General features: G+C 41.7%; 1 protein-coding gene and 1 pseudogene across 1 annotated transcript; one reads left to right on the top strand and one right to left on the bottom strand.

Moving 5' to 3' along the window:
* Positions 1-397: 397 nt before the first annotated feature.
* GSDMB (gasdermin B) lies at positions 398-16,384 on the top strand. The gene is given in 7 exon segments (XM_073232889.1): positions 398-429; positions 1,461-1,709; positions 2,387-2,493; positions 4,502-4,645; positions 6,534-6,953; positions 9,385-9,492; positions 9,495-16,384. Coding segments are annotated over 7 exon segments (1,122 nt in total). The 3' UTR covers positions 9,557-16,384.
* Positions 16,385-16,610: 226 nt separating this feature from the next.
* Positions 16,611-20,115, bottom strand: LOC140848766 (swi5-dependent recombination DNA repair protein 1 homolog; annotated as a pseudogene).
* Positions 20,116-22,018: the final 1,903 nt, after the last annotated feature.

Below are 22,018 nucleotides of genomic sequence, written 5' to 3'. Positions count from 1 at the left end.
CCCAAACTCACCTAGTATCGATGTCAGGTGAATATATATACATAGAAAATATCCCACCCGCTCTGTGGGCCTAAGAAGAGAGAAGGGTTTCTTGCTTCTGGCCTTAATCTGCCTCCAGCCCAGCCATAATGTGGCTTATCTAAATGCCTGAGAGGTGGGGCACCTAGCCTTACTCAGCTTTCTAGTTCCTTTCAATTTCTTTATTAGAGCTTCCTGAGACTAGCCAGGAATGTGCAGAGATCTTACAGAGGGGATTCTCAAACAACCTGCTTTTCTGGTGAGTAGCTGAGGACAGAAAGGAAGTGGGCGGCCACTGAGATAGGCTCGTGGGCCCTGGGCACTGCCTTCCCAGACACCCAGAAGAACTAGGTCGGGGGTGAGCTGAGAGCTGGCCACCATGACGGGAGCAGGGACAGAGGGGCACTGTGGGTAAGTAGGTGCCTGGGCCAGCCAGAAGGGACCTAGGGGAAGGTGGCCAGAGATGGGACAGGGAATTGGAGCCTAGGAAGCTTGTGAGGGGAGGCCTGGCCCTAGGAGGGAAGCAAAGGACCCTGAAGAAAGGGGAAGCGATCTCGAAGGAGTTTCAGAGTAACTGATGGAAAGGGAAAGAATGAGAAGGATGTGGAGGTAACAGAGCCTGAAGGGTCCAGTGGGGTGGGCACAAAGAGCTGCTGAATAGAAATGGGGAAGGAGCAGCTGTGTCAGCTGGACCTGGAGAGGCCTGAGGAGGGTCCTTCAGGATAGGGAGTTACAGAGCTACAGGGGCTGACTGTAGACCAGAAGAGGGTGAAGGGGAGAACGGGTCAGGAGAGATGCCCCAGGTGGGGTTTCGGGATTCATTTTACCAAGTGTAAGGGGACCTTCAGAAGGTGGCCATAAACTGAGGGGGCAGGGCTTGGTGGTAGGGGGCTGTTCAGGGCACCAGCTTGAAACTACTCTTGCATTCCCTCCTTTTTTTCTGTTTCCTTCTGAGGCAGACTTACCACCATCTTGTTGGGAAATGGTCGGTAGAAGCACCCACCCAACTGCCTTGGAGAATATAGCAAAGGGAGGGAGTCCCAGGAGTGAGAGCCGAGGGGAGAAGCCATCAGCCGAGGTTGGGACCATGAGGTCTGGAAGCCATGGCCTTGGTCTTCTGTCCTCAGCACTGGTGAGGGTCTGGCTGCGAGATAGATGGTGGGCCTGCCTTCCCACGCCTCAGGCCCCTCTGAGCAAAGGGGCAGCTCTGTTATGGGGGTGCAGAAATAGGACTCACTTCCTGTTTGGAGCAAGCACTGCTCCCCATCTTTCCTCTAGAGAACTCCGTGAGGGGCAGAGGAGTCTGGTGTTGGTGATGGTCACCCCTCCTCAGTGTGCAGTGACTACCTCACCTTCTAGAAACAGGGAAGGCAAAGTCCCGGTTGTCCTAAAACCTTTAGATCTTCCAGGCTACCAAAGGTAGATTAAAAAACCTGAACCAATATCCCCCACCCTCAAACTGAAATTGACTTCCTTTTTCCAGTTGACCCAGGTACAGTGGCCAGTGTATTTGAGAAAGTCACAAGAGTTGTGGGCCAAGAGATGGATGCTGGAGGGGATACGATTGCTGTCAGAAGTATTATGGATGCTGACAGACTTCACTGCTTAAGTCTTGTGAAGAAGAGATTTATTCCGATGCTGGCACTTCAGGACAGGCTTTGTCTTGTAGGACATAGTGGAGAGAGAAGAGGGTGAAGGGCTGTTTGATAATCTGTATTCTGGGCTCCGAGGTGAATATGAGGTGGGTGGAGATGGCCAGCCAGAGGACTGGCCCACTCCTTCCCCCGACTCTACTCCCCATTGCTATCAACCAAGTCAACCAGTCAAGAAAGAAACTGGAATTTGCATGTATACTTCCACACCCATCAATTTAAGAAATGCGTAAAAGAGCTGCTTGGGGAGAAGGCAATGGGGTAAGTGGAAATTTATTTTTATTGGACACAAAGAATTCCTAAATAGTCTTCCTTTCTTGTTTTTTTCCCTTTGTAAATAATTCACTTTTAAATTAGCTGAGGTCCTCCCATTTATTTACTTGTTTACCATTTAAATGGATAAATAAATGGAAGCAGTAGAAAGGCTGCTGGCTTTAGAGCTCGGGGCATCTGGTATCTAAGCCTGGCTCTTTCACTCACCAGCTGGGTGGCCTCTGGACTGATTGCTGTATCTCTCTAAGTTTGTTTCCTCATCTGTCAACTCGAGAAGACTGTTGCAAGAATCAAATGAGATGAATTGTGTAAGTCATTTATACAGTGTCTGCACAGAAAAAGCGCTCAGTAAGAGTTAGCCCCAGTCATTCTGCTGGTGGCAGTCATTATTATTACCCCTTCATGTTTCCTGGAGATCATGACCAAATGGGATGCTGTTAGTGAGCAGAACTCCCTAAGAGCATGAAGGGAATTACAGAGGAGTCTACTCCATCCCCCCGCCTCCAAGATCAGCTATTCCTGAGGTTTCTTGGGTTTCAGAAGCCCCAGAGTAAGTGTTGCTGAACCCTTATTGAAGACTGCTCTTAGTATCTTGTGACTCTTGGTAAGGAGTTTGACACCTCAGACATCTCTACTGTAGCCCATTGGGTCTCACCAAGAGATGAAAAGAATTCTAACACCACCGAACAGCTTTAGAGCACCTGCCGTGTGCCAGGCATGGCTGTTATGTGACCAGGAGCAGGGCTCAGATTACTTGGCAGTGGTAGGCCTTTCCATAAGTGGAGTTTAATTAAGCAAGCACGGGACTTGAGGAAAATTTCATATCGGCATTTTTCAAAGATTCTGAGTCAATTCTCTGAAAAGCAAATTGCCAAAGAGCCAATTGCTAAAAGCTAGTACTCAGAAAATCAGCTTGCCAAATAACCAGTTCACTGAAAACAAAAAAACTTTAAACAAGGACTAAGGTGTTTTGCCATGATCGTATCACTCCCCAGGAGCAGGGACAAAGAGTAAATATGGGGAAAAAATATTGACTAAATCAGTTAACTTCCTTTAAGGGAAAGCCTGTTTGCTTAAAAAACTCAGAGGCAGATGTAAAATCAAACTTAAAAAAAAAATCCTTAAGAATGACATGGATTGATAATTTGAATTGAATCCCTTTCAAGTGGATTATTTGTTTTTAAACTGTACAGTGCTGATGGTGTGGTTAAAGTATTCATAGGTTTTTTGTTTTTTTTCAATTTACTTTACTCGGACTATCTTAGGTTTTACCGAATGTCCTTTTTCTGTGCCAGGATCCCACATTACCTTTAGTCTTATTTCCTTAGGCTTCTCTTGGCTGTGACAATATTTCAGACATTCCTTGTTTTTGATGACCTTGACTGTTGGGAGGAGTATCGGTCAGGCATATTGTAGGGTGCGTCTCTGTTGGAATTTGATTTTTTTCTCATGGTTAGAATGAGGTAATGGGTTTTGGGGATATAAAATGCCATTTTAATCATCACATCAAGGGCACATACTGTCAGCATGACTTACCATCGTTGATGTTGACCTTGGTCACCTGGCTGAGGTAGTTTTTGTCAGATTTCTCCAGTGTAAAGTTACTCCTTTTTCCTCTTCTCCATTCTATACTCTTTGTTGGCATAGGCTTGATTTTTCTTTTCTCCCTGATAAAATACACTCACTTTGACAGTGCTCAAGACACAAATGAGCCCTGAAACATTAGTGTCACACACACAGGACTGAGTTCAAGTACTGCTTCCAATTCTGTCACATTTCTGTCAGTTCCAGAATGCGTTTTTCTCTGGAAATCCAGCCCCATCCCCAAAGCCTAGCAGTAGAAGCTCTCTCTCCTCTGTAGGTTCATACCTACAGAAGTCTGAGAGACAGGCACTCAGCCTGGCGGCATCTCCACACGTGTTCTGCTAACTCTGGGGCAGCAGCAGCTGACTTGGAATCAAGGCCCTCATGAAAGCACCTGATCAGTCTAGGCAGCGTCCACGTGCATAGGCAACTTCCCAGCATTGCCTCGTTTTACATCTGCATGGTTTACACAAACACCAGAGATGGATCTCTGCTTAATTCTTATTTCCTAATTGGCAGGAGCTCCTAATTCTTTAGCTTTACTTATCCTTGTCTCATTTCAGCCTCTCAAATAGTTAAATAGGACAAGCTCACATTTATTGAGTATTTAGTGTGTGTGTATGTGTGCCAGGCACTTTGCTAATGCTTAACTGCATTATTTTATTTTCTCAGTCACTGGTAATAGATACTATTAATATTCTCCTTCGATAGATGAGGAAACAGATTCAGAGAGGTTAATCAATTTATCCAAGGTCTTTTGGTAAGCATATGGCAGAGCAGGTTCAAACCCGGGATTGTGTGACTGCTGAGACTCCTGGTGAGAACAGAGTTTCCTGGAGATCCACAGCTGGAGGGCTTCCTCAGGAGGGAAGGGACTGCGGAGGAGAGCCCAGGAGGGGCTGCTCCAAGCAGGGGTTTCTGTAGAGAGATCTTTTGGGTCGGCCTCAGTGTGACCTTCACCTTTCTCTTTCCAGGTCCAAATGCTGAGTTCCAAGTTGATGTGGTAGACTCAAAGGGAAGTTTAAAAGTGCAATTACCAAAAGAAATAACAACTGAAGGGAACTTCCAAAGGTCTGGGGAGCCGAGAATCAAGATACCAGAGTACTGGATACCCCAATAATATCTGGATTCCCTTGACAACAGGTGAGGCTAGAGGTGGGCAGCAGTGAGAATGGAGAGAGAGAGAAGCCCATTTAGGGCCCCACTGGCATCTGCAGTGGGGGTGCTCTGACTGGTATAGCCTCTCACTCCCTACCTCCGGCACTCCCCCAACCCACTCCCTTAGTCAGGCACGCTTCCTTTTCTCCACTTTCAGGAAGCCGCCTCATTCTTCCAGCATCAGCCTCCAGGAAACCTTCTGACACCCGTTCACTCATATCCCTGCTGACTCCCAGGATGATTGATTACTGTGGCTTGGACCCAAACCTGCTGGCTTTAAGAGGCCCCCCTTCCCTGTTCTGTCATAATGAGTTGCCCCAATCTGTATTTCATGCTTATTTCACTCTGCCTTGTGGCAAGCCAGGGTTTCCATGTTCCTCTCCCTCACTGGACTAGGAACAACTTGTGACCAGAGGCTGACTTTACTATCCTTTCTGTATTTTTATCCCTAGCACACAGTAGGTACTCAGTAAGAGAACTGAAGTGAGGCACAGTGAAATCAAAACACCCCTGTAGAACATTTCTTGCACAGAAAGTGCCATCACCCCACTCCACCAGGGTGGTTTTGACAGTGCTCAAGACACAAATGGGCCCTGAAACATTAGTGTCACACACACAGGTCTGAGTTCAAGCACTACTTGCAGTTCTGTCACATTTCTGTCAGTTCCAGAATGCATTTTTCTGAGTACTTGAACCCAGTCTTCTGTGTGTGACATTAATGTTTCAGGGCCCACCAATCAAGTGCCACAGAGGTCTTGATAGCTGAGGGTATGGTGCTTCCAGTGGACTTGAAGGGGCATCACCAGCCTCCCCCGTCTTCCCATCTCTCTCCCAGGAGTTTTTCTTTTCTGGTGGGGTTGTTGTTTCCTTCCCTGGCTGGGATTGTTGTAAAGTGTGGAGCAGCTCAGGAGAACCGGCCCACCCTGTTCTCCTGGGATAGCCCTCCTTGAGTGGGGTGAGGTGGGTGCCTTTTGTTTTCCTTTTTAGTTAAAAACTGAAAGGCTGACAGTGAAAGTTTACTGGTCCTTTGAACTACCCTTCCCCACCCCAGTACTGCTAGGGAGGGGTGTTTGGAGTTTTTCTAAGGGAGCTCAGTATTTCCTAGAATGCTTGTTTCCAGGTTGAGGCTCTGTGGTGTGTGTATATAAAGCTGGAGGGAAGGGCACTGATGTGTAGAGGAAGGTCAGCAGAGGCAAGGATGTAGGTCTTCCTTGATGGTCTTTTGGTTGCAAATACCAGAAGTTCCATCAGGCTGTTTTTAGTCACAAAATGAATTGCCTTATGGAATCAGAGATGCCTCCTGGAGCCTAAGGATGGACAACTCGGCCAACCCCAGGAACCAGTGTGAGGAGCTGGAGCCCTTTCTCAGAGAAGAGGGTGTTGTGGGCTGGGCAGATGCCTATCTCAGTCCCAAGGGTTAGGCATGTTGTTTGAACTCAGTACAGACCACGGTTGGAATCCCAGCTCTACAGTTATTAGCTGTATGACCTCGTACCATTCATGACCTGTCTCTAAGCCTCAGTTTCCTTGTATGAAAAATAGATGCAGTTCTACCTACATCATAGGTGGTGGGGATCACATGAAATGATGTGTGAGGTATCTCGGTGCTGGCACATTGTAATCTTCTACAAATGCTAACGTGTTCGCTTCCCACTTCACATCCCTTTGCCCCCACAGTAGGTGATGGAAGCTGCATTGGGGGCATGTGTTCCTTGGTTTTCCTGCCCAGAAGCACTTAATCTCAAAAAGGAACTAGCTGGTGGAGAGGGAGAAATGTCACTGGGAGGTGGCACCCCTGAGATCCTGAACTCCCAGTGCTCTGTCCACTCCCTCCAGGAAGTTGAAAACTACCCACTTCATTACAGTCAGTTCAGACAGTGAGAAAAGATCTGTCTCTGGTGACAGAAACTCCAGAGGCAGCAAAGAAGCAAACCCTGAGAAGTGAGGGGCACCATTTCTATTGGAGGCCGATGGAGCTCATCAGTCTCGGCTATGAAGCCAAGGTTAGGATCCGGGAGACAGGGCCAGCCGTGGCCCACCCACTGCAGGCCGGGGGTGCCAGCCCGGGCTCCAGGCTCTGCAGCTCTGCAGCTCTGCAGCTCCGCATCCAGATCTCCTTGAGCGATCTTGCCAGCAACTTGGCCTTCTTATGGCTTCTCAGGAAAGCCATCACTGAGTGTGGCACCACTAAATCCCCCCCTTTCCTGTCTAGTGATGCAGCTCCTAGGAGGCAGGAGGGCTGGAGCCACAGTGCCTGGAACAAAACAAGTCTTCACTAAGCATTTGTTGAATGAACAGTGGAAACAACAAGAGTTTTGGGGTCAGGCGGGCTAAAATTTCAGCTCTGCTAATGTTTTTAGCTGTAAAACAGGCTCACCTACTGACCCTCTTTGAGCCTCAATTCTCATCTGTAAAATGGGGACTCCCAGGATTGTTCAGGAGATGAGGCAGGATAACTACGTAAAGCATCTAGAACCAAAGGACAGTGACTATGGAGTAAAGCAGCTTATCTTCCCCAACGCGGAGGGGATAAGTAAGCAAGGCCTGGTGGGGGGAGGGCGGGCAGGAGACCCAGACACAGGAGCTGGGTGGGGTCAGATCAGCCAGGCCCTTGTCGCTGGGAGGGGGCTGGGAGGGGTCCTTCGAGCTGGAAGGCGGAGGGCAGTTCCAAGGAAGATGGGCGTTCAGGACCGGGAGGAAGGACTGAGGCTCTTTGCTCAGACACTGCTGACACATGATTTGCCCCACCAGCACGCTAATGCTGGTCCAGAGGTATTAATTCCCATCTCTCTCCCGGGATTTTTTCTTTTTTGGTGGGGGCAAGGTGTGAGGATTAGGGAGAGACTAGAAAGATGAACTTAAGAGCAAGAGAATTGGTCTTGTAACTGGTCTCTCTCTCTCTCTTTTTTTTTTGGTACTAGTTTAGATATTTGTTTCTCAGGCAAAACAAAATCCTTTCCAGAGGGTGAGTAAGCTTCTGGGCCTCCTGTTCTTCATTTCAGAATGAGCAAGGATAACAGATGGCCTGGAATTATAGTTACTAGGGCTAAGAATGCGACAGGGTGCACCTGGGGGTGGGGGAACTGCAGCAAGGGCAGGAGAAAAATCCGCCTGTTGGAGGAGCAGGTTGGATTGCCTGTTGGCCTAGGGTTTTTAGGCTCCAACAACTTTGACTTGCTTTGTCTGGGTCAGTGTGCTGGATCCTGAGGACACAGCCCTAACTGAAGTTTTACTGGCCTTGGAAGTGCAACTGAATTACCTGGCTGGTTCTCACAGGATAGCCCATGCTGTAAAAGGAGCACTGGAATGGGAGTCTTGGCTCTGCCACCCAATAGCTCTGGAGCCTCTGGAGCCATAGTTTTCTGGACTTGAAAATGAATGGGTTAGACTAGAAGATCCTTATGATTCTGAATGTGGCTTCTTCTGGAATTTCAGTCTTTCTCTGGATCCTAGAAGTGTTGTACTGTCTGAGAGGCCTTGGGAAGGGATAGAGAGTGGTCTAGATGTGGTAGAGACATCTCCTACTCCTGGAACTTAAGACACTCCTGGAAGTTGTAGAAGTTAGAGATTCAGTCCTGGCAAGGTCTTGCTAGCTGTCAATCTGTCATTCTAAAGCAGCATAACAGAGGAGTCAGGAGTTAGATTCCAGTCCCTGTTCTGACCCAAATTTGCTGAGTGACTGAGGGCATGTTTTGCACCCTCTCTGGCTTCCGTTCTTTGATCATCTAGGCATAATCCCGTGGCTGCCTATCTCTGAGGATGTGGGAAGAGGTCTGCAAATATATAGTGCTTCGTCATTTACACAGTGATGAGGGTGCAGGTTCCCTGATACGGGCAGTGCAGTAAGGGCTCAGAATCCAGGAATGAAAACTTCCCTCACCGGGAAGAGAATGTCCATAGGGGGCTAGAGGTTACCTGAAGACTGTCTGAGTTTATTTTGCCTCTTTACAGAGGAGGATGGTGGTTCATCTTGCTTAGGTAAGAATGGGAGCCAGCTGTGTTCAGGGTGGCTGCACCCACTCTGGTCTCAAGGACCACAGCTCAGGTGGGGTAGCTGCATCTATGTGGGTGAGGGGGGAGGTTGGGGAAAAAAGGGTAGGGTGGTGACCAAAGCAGGTTTCAGCTTTAATCTACAGAGGTTGTATCTCCTCCAAATACACTGGTTCACACTAGTTATCTGTAGACATCACCTAAGGAGCTTTAAAACTAGTGGTGGCTGAGTCCCACCTCCATACATTCTGATTTAATTGATCTGGGGGTTTGGCCTGGGCATCAGGATTTTTAGTCACTGCCCATGTGATTCTCATGCACAGTCAAGGCTGAGAACCACTCCTCTAACTTCCTCTACTACTCCTGGGGTGGTCCAAAGACCACTTTGAATGGCAAGGACTAAATAAGCTTTGATTTCCTGGAGGTGGAGGAGAATTTGGGGTTGGTGTTAGACTTGGGGTGAGCTGGGGAGATGAAAGTGGGGTGAATGGCAGGCGATGATAGTAGATGTCTGGGGAGAAGGATGCTTCATTTTAACAGAGAAAGATTAGAAGAGGAGATACAGAAATGTGGTCTCTAGAAGAAAGTATGAGGCTCGCCTGGCTGCATAGGAAAGAATGCCATGATGGATTACTTAATCCGCTGTGGGCTCAGTATTAAGGACTATGGCCAAATATTTGCCATTTCTGGTGTAGTTCTTTATTCTTAGCTTTTACAGTCTGGTGGTTTTCCTTCCAGGTGGAGGCTCTCCTGGAACAGAACTGGGTTGAGCAGCCCCATGATGTGGGCCGTGACCCTGAAGCACGAATTCTCTGTGCCCTTACGTTGCTGTCTCCATCCTGCTGCAGTTGGGTGAGAAGCCTGGCTTTGTGTCCTCCTAACTGTATGTTAGCTCTTTAACTGTTCTCCCCACAAGCCTCTGGGTACTCTCCTCCCTAGTCCTTCCTCACCTGTACCCCCCATCACCAGAACAATATGTTTAAGACAAATAGCTGCTGTTCTTTGATACACCATTCCCCCCATGATAATGTCTACAAATAGTCCTGGATTGTATGCATGGACTTCTGATTAAAAGTGGCAGATTGAGCATATCAAATTCCTCTCCCTCTGAAACCTCACTAAATGACATTAAACAAATAGAAAATATAGAAACCCACAAGGATAAAGAGAATGAGGCAGAAGAATAAGAGATTTCAACACATCTTTGGAAGCCAGAAAATAATAGCAGGAGTGCAGGTTGGGAAGTGTGGGGCTGGGGGCAGAAGAGCACAGGAAAAGATTGCTGTTTTTGTGTCATATTAGTTCTATTCAATATTCTTAAGGCAATGTAACTAAAAGAAATATATACTTGTAAAGCATTTCAAATACTTCTCAAAGTCTAAGTCCACTCCTCCCTCTAACATAACCACTGATAACATTTTGAAGTATGTTAACATGCTTCCTATGCAACAGTTTTTAAAATGGTAACTTACACAGGAAGGTAGGATGATAAAACATAAATTTGTTTTGTATCTTTTGACCTAGTTATTTTTTCTTTTAAATCTATATAAGAATATTATATGCAAAAGGAATTCACATAAGTGCTGTTGGGAATATATGTTGGTCAACCACTTTGGAAAAGTGTTTGACAGTATCTACTAAAGCTACACATATGCCTATGACACAGCTACTCCACTTTCTAGGCATAGGCCCTAGAAAAATGAGTGCACATGTTCACCAAAAGAGAGTCATATACCTAAACATTAACATAGGAGCCCCAAGCTGAAAACTATATGTCCAATAAATAAGGATGGATACATATATCATAGTATATTTATATAGCATTTTGCACAGACTTAATGCTAAGCAAATGAAGCCAAACACAAAAGAACATATATTTGTTTGGGTCCTCTGAGAAACAGGTGCCAAAATGGAATTAGATGTGCAAGACTTATTAGGGGAAAAGCCTGAGAAGAATAAAAGAGGAGGAAGCAGGAATAACAGGGGGGAGCAGGCATGGCAAGCCTTCACATCACAATGCAGGTCTAAAACCTGTGAAAGGAGAGAAGGAGGGAAGCATCAAGTAGGAAGAATCTCAGACTGCAGCACAGTAATCTCAGCCAAGCCACCCTGAGCACAGGTAGTCTACTGGAGAGGCCCCTGTCAGGCAGGAGTGGACAGGCGTTCACACTCCTGCCACACTCAGCCTTTGGTTGGAAGTAGCACAGGGAAGCTGGACCTCCAGAGTGGGAGTTAGAGGTTCTCAGTCGACCATGCTTCCTGCAGCAAGTTCCCCTGAAGAAAATCTGAATGGTACCTTCCATGGTCACCACAATACTGTATCCATTTATATGAGACTAAAAAACAGGCAAAACTAAGCAGTGGTGGTAAAGTTAAAATTGTTTTATGTCAGTGGGGACAGTGTCAACTGGGAAGGAGCCTGAGGGAGTCTTCCAGGTGCTGCAAATATATAAAGGTTCATTGCACTAACTTTTTTTTTATTAAGGTATTATTGATATACATTCTTATGAAGGTTTCACATGAAAAAACAATGTGGTTACTACATTCACCCATATTATCGTGTTCTCCCCCATACCCGACTGCAATCACTGCCCATCAGCATTGCACTAACATTTTAGATCAGTATACTTTATTACACATCAATAAAAAAGTTTTCATGAAAAGTACATAGTGTATAATTCCCTGAATGAGTGAAAAACAAGCAAAACTAATGATGGGGGTAAAAGAATTGTGGGAGCAGTGCTGCCTGGGAAGGGGCATAAAGGAATCTTCTGGGGCACTGGAAATATTTTATATCTTTATCTGGAGAGTGGTTATGTGGATGTTTACATGTGTAAAAATTTATTAAGCTATGCACTTCAGATCTAGGTGCTTTTAAGGTTTTTTACTCCACTTTATTTTTTAACCAATAAAAATTTTAATTTTAAAACATATACACACGAAAACATATTTGAACACTATACAAAGTATATAAAGAATATTTAAAAATAAAGAGAAAGTTGCCTGTCAAATCCCTTCACTCTATAGTCCCACTTTCTTTTCACAGCCATGGTTTTAGTTTTTGTTATTCTTACAACTAAAAGTGACATTCTTATATTTGTTCTTGACTCACTAATTTTAGGTAGCATGTATTGACTCTCCAGTCTTAAGGATGAACATTGGGAAAGACAGACGTTGAACAAAAAGTTCAAAGTAGGAAGAATGTTATAAAAAAAAATGCAGGGTAGTTATGAGAGTGTTCAATAAAGGGAGACAGGGTGGTCCCCTCTTACTTCTGCCATTGTCACCTTAATCCTTTCTTAAACTCTGATTCTAATCACATCAAACTATTGGTCTTTCCTTCATGCTTTTTTAAAGCACAGATTGCACTCTCCTGCCTGGATTACCTTCCCCACCTTATCTAAGCTATGGCTCAATTATCTCTTCCTCAGTAGTCACCCAGTTTCCCAAAGAATATGGTTTTCTTTATCTATATGGCCCTCCACATTGAATATATTTCTAACATTCATTATATAGTACTGATATTAACACGTATGTCTACTACACTAATGTGAACGTTTCTGGGGAACAGGGCTTAAGTCTTTTCTTTGCTGGGGATCAGTAAACAACTGTTTCCTTCAAAAGTGCCTTTGAGTTGGTGGATGTTTGGGAGACACATCCAGAATTTCATGAGGCTGGCTCAACTTCAGCACTCTTAACACGAGTGATCAAAATTTAAAAAGAGTGAACACATAGAATCAATTTCAAAAATGAAAAATGGACAGACATGCTACCTAAAATTAGTGAGTCAAGAACAAATATACAGGCACTAAAAAGATAAGAGAATATTAGGAACAAAAAGTTATGCTGACTTTTGAGATTTTAGATGAAATAAACACTATCATAGAAAAGCAGAATTCACTAAAACTAAACTAAGAAGAAAAAGAAATTATGAAAAAATCCTATAACCACAAAGGATGTTCAATAGTAAAATATCTTCCCACAAAGAAAATTCCAAGCCCAGATGGTTTTTCCAGTAAATTAAGCATTCAGGAATAAATAATTTCAACCTTATACAAATTTTCCCAGAGAAAAGAAAACACTTTGCAAGTCATTTATGATGCTAGCAAAACCTAACAAGAACAAGAGAAAGAAAAATGCAGGCCATGTATGTCTCACCTATGAACTTAGAAGTAAAAATAGGAAATAAATTCACAAACCAAAAGAGCAGCAAAATTAGCAAGCAGCAGAAAAGAGATAATACATCAAGGTAAAGTTAGATTTATCTAGGATTTCAAGGTTGGTTTACATTGGAAAATCAGTTTATATAATTTACCTCATTAACAATTTAAGAAGAAAAATGACAAGGTCATCTCAATAGATACAGAAAATGCACTTGATAAAATTCAATTTCCATTCATAAAAATCACTAGGAAATGAGAAATAGGAGGGAACTTATTTAATCTGATATACATATTATAAAATATATGTAGTAAACATATTAAATGATGAACTATTATAAACTTTCTGAGAGTAGAAACAAGACAAATATGCCTGTTAACACCGCTTCTATTTGACATTGTATAGAAGGTATAACAAGAGCTTTAAAAAACATTGGAAGTTAGACTCAAACAGCTGGGCATTAAGGAAAGAGAAGAAAAGTACATACACGTATCTCCATCCTCAATTTAGTATTTCCTCTACATTTTAAAATTTTGTTGTCTTCCTTCTGTGTGAGCAACATTCCAGAAAACTACAGAAATAAATTACAGCTCTTCAAAATTTGTGTGGCCTGCATCTGCAAGAAAAGAAAGAGATTATAGGTCTTCAAAGTTGTGTGGCCTACATCTGCAAAAAGGACTTCAAGCTCCTTTGCAATGAGGTATATTTCCTCTACCCTCTGAATTGTATGTAACCTTTCTATTCAGTAGCTGATGGTTAAAACTACTTTTTTCTCTTTTTTGCTTAATTTTTCCTTATCTTTGTTTTCCAGACACCTTCATTGCTCTGTTTTGTTTCCAGATTCTGATAGCAGATATCAATGTGTTACCCTGGGATAATCCAAAGAGATAGCATAGTATCTGTTTATCCAAACTCCACCTCACTTATCCAGTGTGTATAATAATAAACACTACCACTCTGGGACTGTACTTGAGTACCAGCCATATTCATGGAATCTCAGGGTCCTTCATACCTACATGATTCATTATTTGGGCCACAGCTGTCTGAAGTTCTGTTGCTTCCTGACAGCTACAATGTCTGACTTAGTGAGAAATGTAAAAGTTCTTCCTCTGGTTACTTAATTTTCAACTCTGAGGAATGGGTTACTGATAAAATAATAAGCCTGCTATGGTAAGAAAATAATTCCCACTCCAGGGCGAGGAAAGCTTGCCAAGGGTGAACAAGTTAAGATGCAAATATGGCAGCAACCTAAAGAGTAAAAGGGTGCTAGAGGATGAAAAACAAAATATAGGAGAAAATAGCTTACTGGCTTAGGGAAAAAGAAATTCACAAACTCAAGAGCAGTGCCTACATTCTATGGGATTTCTAAGGAGAGAGGAAGAAAAGTCAAATCAGAGCTGACATCATCAGAAAGCAGCAGGTGGCAATCTTTCGGTACTCAATACCATCACAAGGTCACCCTTTAACCTACACTATTAGTTTTCCTTCACTGAGGTTGTTTAAAATTTGTATTTTGTTAAATGTTATTTGTCTAACAGTCACTTTCTTTTCTTTTTTTTAAATTATTAAAGTGTTGTTGATATACAATCTTATGTTGGCTTCAAATGTACATCACAGTGGTTCAACAGTCCCCATAATCAACTTATATTGTGATTGCAAATTACTGTGCCACTTTATCCCCTTCACCCTCCCCCTTGGTAACCACTAGTCTCTTCTCAGGGTCTATGAGTCTGCTGCTGTTTTGTTCCTTCTGTTTTGCTTTGTTTTTATAGTCCACAAATAAGTTAAATTAGATGGTATTTGTCTTTCTCCATCTGGCTTGTTTCACTGAGCATAATACCCTCTAGATCCATCCACGTTGTTGCAAATGGCAGGATTTCTTTTCTTTTTATGGCTGAATAATATTCGGTTGTATGTATATACTTTATCCATTCATCTATTGATGGACACTTAGGTTGCTTCCATAGCTTGGCTACTGCGAATAGTGTGGCAATAAACTTGGGGTGTGTGTGTGTCTTTTTTGTTTGTTTGTTTGTTTGTTTGTTTTCTATTGACATAAACCTTTATTTTTAATATACATTTTACTTGGAATTCTTGAGATTTATTAATAGGAAATTATAAAGACAATGAAGATCTAAGGGAAGACATACCAGATAAAATTAGGAAGTGATTTGTGGGCCATCAACATGCAGGTTTTTAAAATACCAATTAACACTAAAAATCATCACAGTGATTATGAAAGACATCTAAAGAAAAGTGACAAATGAGGTTCATAAGGCATTCAGATTTCAAAACATGATGGCATTAGAGTAGTAGAATAATAGGCTGCATGTAGAAAACCTGAAAAGGGGACTCTTAATGTGCCAAGAGTTGCTGGGTTCATATGATATGGTGGTAACATAAATACATGGTTTATTGGGAAGGATACATGGAAGATGGTGATTAAATGGAAAGATCTGTGGCTAATGATGGAAACACAAAAATTGTCTCTTGTAGGTAGCAGGATGCCCTAAATAGTTGTCCATTCAGCCCAGAATTCATAGACTTCCTTAGTGTGCAGGGTGGTGGGTGGAACTGGGGAAATTGGGAGTGGGGGCACTCTCAGATGCCTGCTTGGAATGTTACTCCAAATATGGTGTAAAAAACTATCAACCAAAGCACTTTGAAAAGAAATTGAAATAGGCCATTCACTCTGTTTTGTTATACCTAGACTCTTCCAGATCCTGAGCCCCACCTCTCTCCACAGATGATATGATTAAACAAACCCTAAGGGAAACAAAAGTGCTGAGCCTCAATATTATATTAAATTATACAGCTGGTTCACAAGGATAGTCCAGAACATTAAACTTAAGCAATAATGGCAATATTTGTTGAAACCCATAGCAGTTTTATGAAAGAAGTGGCTTCCCAGAGAGCTACAATGTCTGACTTAGTGAGAAATGTAAAAGTTCTTCCTCTGGTTATTTTTTCCTGGATGCATCTTCTAGGGAAAGGGAAACAAAATAAAAAATAAGGGGGACTACATCATACTAAAAAGCTTCTGCACAGCAGAGAGATATTGAGGTCTATTTTGTAGCTGTAGAAATTATGTAAGGAATCCCCTTTATCTAGTGTAATTGAGGCCAGTAATTAATCAAAACAATTATTTAAAATGAGAACCACACTATTTTAATTTAAACACATAAATGTACTTTCGGTGTGTGTCTTTTTGAATCAGGGATCTTGTTTTCTTTGGGTAAATTCCTAGTAGTGGAATTACTGGGTCAAATGATATTTCTGTTTTTAATTTTTTGAGGAATCTCCATACTGCTTTCCACAGTGGTTGCACCGATTTACATTCCCACCAGCAGTGTCAGAGTTCCTTTTTCTCTGCATCCCCGCCAGATTTGCTGTTTTGTTTCTTTTGGATAGTGACCAGTCTAACCGGTGTGAGGTGATATCTCATTGTGATTTTAATTTGCATTTCCCTGATGATAAGGGATGTGGAACATCTTTTCATGTGCCCGTTGGCCATTTGTATTTCTTTGGAGAAGTGTCTGTTCAGGTCCTCTGCCCACTTTTTTTTTTTTTAACATTTAAAATAAAACTTTTTTTACCCCAATAAACAAAACAATGTACTAAAACTGACTTCCAGAATTGCCCAAATTATTTTTTTAAACATGATTTAAACTTTTTTTCTACATTACTTTAAACGTAAAGTTTTCTTTTCCAAATTTATCCCAAATACTAAATTTTCATTTTAGAAATTATTTATATTTTTATGAGGCCCTAAATTGATGTTCATCAAGATACCTTTCTCTAAGCCCTAATAGTTTATACCTTCCATTTAAAATACATAAGTATTTTTAAAGTTGTCATTCTCAAAGACATTCTTGAAAAAATTATGAATTAAACACCTTTAAATTCTTCTTCACTTCTGTTAAAGTGTAGCAATTTATCATCTAATCCATACTGGTCTATCAGCTGAGTGAGGCTGAGTTTCTTGTTTTCCTCAGATATAACTGACTGCAACTCATAAAGCAACAGCTGGCTACAGCTTCTCCACTTCTTTATTAACAACTGTAACTGAGACAGGTCATTCTTTGATCTATACATTTTGACTCGTTTTAGCCTCCGAAGAAGGTCTTCTTTCTCCTGAATCTGCTTCACCAATTTTGCTTTTTCTTCATTTAATTCTTTAATTTGGAAGATTTTCATTCACAAAGTCATCCTGGAGATCACTACATGACCCACTATCAAGTGACTTAGATTCACATACATTGATATTCTTGAAGGTATTTTTTAAATATGTATTTTCTTCAGTTCATCATCTATATGTTTAATACTTTCTCGAAATTCCAAACTGTTTTCTTCGTTGAGGATGGTTTTTCTGAAAAGGTCTTATTTTCTTCATTTTCTACTTTAAGATGCTTTACCACACTGGAACAGGAATTAAATGGAGATCTAATTTTCCTTAGTCGTTCTCTTAAGTGTTGCACTCATAGGTTGTTTTCTTGAACTACTTGTATAGGGAGATGGTAGACTGTCGCAGGCCTGTGTAGTGCTAGGTAAAATCACAGCTGAGTCGGATGGACTTTCCATCTTGAAAATGAAATCTTGGTTTACGTCTCCCTATGCCATTCCCAGTGTAGAAAAAAACCCTCCGCCCACTTTTTAATCGGGTTATTTGTTTTTTGGGTGATGAGGGGCATGAGTTCTTTATATATTTTGGATGTTAACCCCTTTTCACATGAGTCACTTAAGAATATGTTCTCCCGTGCTGTAGGGTGCCTTCTTTGTTCTGCTGATGGTGACCTTTGCTGTGCAGAAGCTTTTTAGTATGATGTAGTCCCCCTTATTTTTTATTTTGTTTCCCTTTCCCTAGAAGATGCATCCAGGAAAAAATTGCTCATGCTTTTATAGTCAAGAGATTTTTGCCTGTGTTATAGTTGCTTTCCCATTAAACTTTTTTGTGTGGAAAACTCATACAAAATGTTAGGATTAGTTAATACCTGTTAAGATAAAATTACTACCAAAGACAGAATAGCTAGTAATTATGAACCTGGATTCTGGAGACTTCCAATGCCAGTGCCAACTCTACCATTTACTAGTTGTGTAATTTTGGGGAAATTACTTAACATTTATGTCCCTCTGTTTGCACTCTATGAAATGTGAAATATAGGTGTATAAGTGTATCTACTTACTATGATGAACATGAGGACTATTGAATAAATACATCAGAAACGTTTAGAATGGTGCCATATATGTCAGCTATTTTTTGGGAACACATGCAGCTGTCCCCTTTGAACTCCCTAGGCATTTATTTCTTTAGGATGGTTCTGGTGGTAGCTTTACCTTCAAGGAGACATTTAATTCTTAAAGAGAAGTTTCCCTCTAGAATTCTATCATTAATTCATACTGTTTCTTTTATAAAGTTCTGTTTCAGTATGAGACATGGCTATTACAAATCAAAAAGAAGAAGGCATTAGTCCATCTCAGGATAACCTTATATTAATTAACCTGTATGGCTAATTTCTTTTATGCTGGCAGAATAAAACTGTCTAAAACAACAGAGATTCATCCTTCCTGGAATAGACACATATTCCGGATGTGGATTTGCCTCCCATGCTCATAGTGCTTCTGCCAGCACTGTCACCAGTGGAATCACAGAGTGCCTTATCCACTCTCATGGCGTTCCACCCACGTGGTGGTGTGTCTGATCAAGGAACTCATTCCACAGCAAAGGAAGAGAAGCCACGGGCTCATAACCGTGGAATTAAATGGTCTTGCCACATACCCCATTGCCCAGAAAGGTGAACTGGCCCACTAAAAAATCTCTTACAGTGTCAGTTTGGAGACAATACCCTAAAATGAAGGGATTCTGTTTACGGGCTATAGTATATATTTTGAATCAGACACAATATATAGTTTCCCTTATAGTCAGAATAGTCCAGGAATCAAAGGTGGGAGTGGGAGTGGATCCTCTCACCATTACACCTAATAACCCTCTTGCAAAATTTTTGCTTCCTATTGTGGCAACTTTGAGCTCTACTGGTTTGGAAATCATTGCTCTCAAATTGGGGAGGCTTTGGCCAGGGAGTACAACAATGGTTCTTCCCTGAATTGGAGATGTGACTGCCACCTGGACGTTTGGGCTTCATATACCACTGAACCAACAGGCAAAGAAAAAGAGAGGGGGTATTAATCTGCTGGATGGAGTGACTGATCCTGATACCAAGGGAAAATCGGGTTGCTTGCCACACAGTGGCGGGAAAGACTATTTCTGGAACCCAAAAGATTCTCTAGAATACCTCTTGTACTTCCATGCCAAATAGTAAAGATTAATGGACAACTACATAACAACCACCACAACAATAAAAAAGAGCGGAACAGTGAGGACTCAAATCCTTCGGGAATGAAGGTTTCAGTCATCCACCAGATAAAGAACCCAAAGCAGCTGAAGTTCTTGCTGAAAGCAAGAGAAATACAGGACGTGTAGTTGAAGAAGGAAGCCATAAGTCTCAGAAACAACTTCATGACCAATTACAAAGTAGCTCTGTGTATTTTCTCTTTACTTGTTATACATTTATTTTAATACACTACCCATCTTCTCTTTCCCGTTTTTATTTTATATGCAAGTTGTTAGAATTCTACAAATTAGTCCTTAGGTTAACAGAATGGGACTGTGACTGAATTTGAGGAGTAATTAATATAGCCAGCGATAGAAACAGTGATGGTTGGGATTATGTTTCTTCACATTTTTGTAAAATCGTGAATGCCTGTAGAATGGACAGCTATATCTTCTTTGGTAGAAATATAAAATTGCCTTATGAATGTACAAGAGTTTAAATGTGTGTACAAAGGTGTGTATGAAAGCTGAGTAGCCAAAGGATTGGGCTATGGTTGTTCTCAGTTTATTTCCTCTCTAAATACATATTTCTTGCTTGATTTGTGAAAATGGATCTGGGCCTTATTTTTTCCTTCACTAGCTGGTACAATGTTAAATTTTGTCAGAAGAAGATGCTGAAGAGACATGGTTTTGAAGTAGTGAGAGGAATTTCCCCATGCACTGCTTTCCTTGGCACCCTACAGAGTGGATCTCTGGAAAGTTCAGAGAGTGAATTTTCACTGTTAGTGACTTTTCTGCCATCTGGTGACCCATGGTTGTGCCAACTTCAATAAGGTCTAAATCTCAGCTCTAAGGGATGGTGGCTCTTTCTTGGGCACTCCATCTCAGTCCTGGAAGTAGAAGCTGCTCTTTGTATCTGCTATTCTTATATTGTTAAGGAATCTCCTTATATCTTACTAGCCAATTCCTTGTTATTCTAATCCTCTGTTATAGATAATAGTACTTAAAAATTTTTTTTTATTTTGGTATCATTAATATAAAATCACATGAGCAACATTGTGGTTACTAGATTCCCCCCATTATCAAGTCCCCACCACATACCCCATTACAGTCACTGTCCATCAGTGTAGTAAGATGCTATAGAGTCACTACCTGTCTTCTCTGTGCTCTACTGCCTCCCGGTCCCCCCGCCCCGCATTATGTGTGCTAATCAAAATGCCCCTTATTCCCCTTCTCCCTCCCTTCCCACCCACCCTCCCCAGTCCCTTTCCCTTTTGTAACTGTTAGTTCATTCTTGGGATCTGTGATTCTGCTGCTGTTTTGTTCCTTCAGTTTTTTCTTTGTTCTTATGCTCCACAGATGAGTGAAATCATTTGGTATTTGTCTTTCTCCGCCTGGCTTATTTCACTGAGCATAATATCCTCTAGCTCCATCCATGTTGTTGCAAATTGTAGAATTTGTTTTCTTCTTATGGTTGAATAATATTCCATTGTGTATATGTACCACCTCTTTTTTATCCATTCATCTACTGATGGACACTTAGGTTGCTTCCATATTTTGGCTATTGTAAATAGTGCTGTGATAAACTAAGGGTGCATATGTCTTTTTGAAACTGAGATACTACATTCCTGGGGTAAATTCTTAGGAGTGGAATTCCTGGGTCAAATGGTATTTCTATTTTTAGTTTTTTGAGGAACCTCCATACTGCTTTCCACAATAGGTGAACTGGTTTACATTCCCACTAGCAATGTAGGAGGGTTCCCCTTTCTCCGCATCTTCGCCAGCGTTTGTTGTTCCTGTCTTTTCTATGTTGACCATCCTAACTGCTGTGAGGTGATATCTCATTATGATTTTAATTTCCATTTCCCTGATAATTAGCCATATGGAACGTCTTTTAATGTGCCTGTTGGCCATCTGAATTTCTTCTTTGGAGAAGTGTCTGTTCATATCCTAAGCCTATTTTTTAATAGGGTTATTTGCTTTTTGGGTGTTGAGGCATGTGAGTTTTTTATATATTTTAGATGTTAAATTAACCCTTTGTCGGATATGTCATTTACAAATATATTCTCCCATACTGTAGGATGCCTTTTTGTTCTGCTGATGGTGTCCTTTGCTGTATAGAAGCTTTATAGCATGATGTAGTCCCATTTGTTCATTTTTTATTTTGTTTCCCTTGCCCGAGGAAATGCATTCAGAAAAAAGTTGCTCATGTTTATATGCAAGAGATTTTGGCCTATGTTTTCTTCTAAGAATTTTATGGTTTCTTGACTTACATTCAGGTCTTTGATCCATTTTGAGTTTACTTTTGTGTGTGGGGTTAGACAATAATCCAGTTTCATTCTCTTGCATGAAGCTGTAGAGTTTTGCCAACACCAATTGTTGAAGAGGCTGTCATTTTCCTACTGTATATCCATGGCTCCTATATCATATATTAATTGACCATATATGCTTGGGTTTATATCAGGGCTCTGTAGTCTGTTCCATTGGTCTATGGGTCTGTTCTTGTGCCAGTACCAAATTGTCTTCATTACTGTGACTTTGTAGTAGAGCTTGAAGTCAGGGAACATAATCCCCCCTGCTTTATTCTTCCTTCTCAGGATTCTTTTGGCTATTTGGGGTGTTTTGTGGTTCCATATGAATTTTAGAATGATTTACTATAGTTCATTGAAGAATGCTGTTGGTATTTTGATAGGGATTGCATTGAATCTGCAGATTGCTTAGGGCAGGATGGCCATTTTGACAATATTAATTCTTCCTATCCATGACCATGGGATGTGTTTCCATTTATTGGTATCTTCTTTGATTTCTCTCATGAGTGTCTTGTAGTTTTCAGAGCATAGATCTTTCACTTCCT

The sequence above is a fragment of the Manis javanica genome, chromosome 4, assembly GCF_040802235.1.
Source record: "Manis javanica isolate MJ-LG chromosome 4, MJ_LKY, whole genome shotgun sequence".
In the NCBI taxonomy this organism is placed as follows: domain Eukaryota; kingdom Metazoa; phylum Chordata; class Mammalia; order Pholidota; family Manidae; genus Manis; species Manis javanica.
The sequence above is the reverse complement of the archived record's forward strand: the minus strand, read 5'-3'. Positions and strand labels throughout refer to the sequence as shown.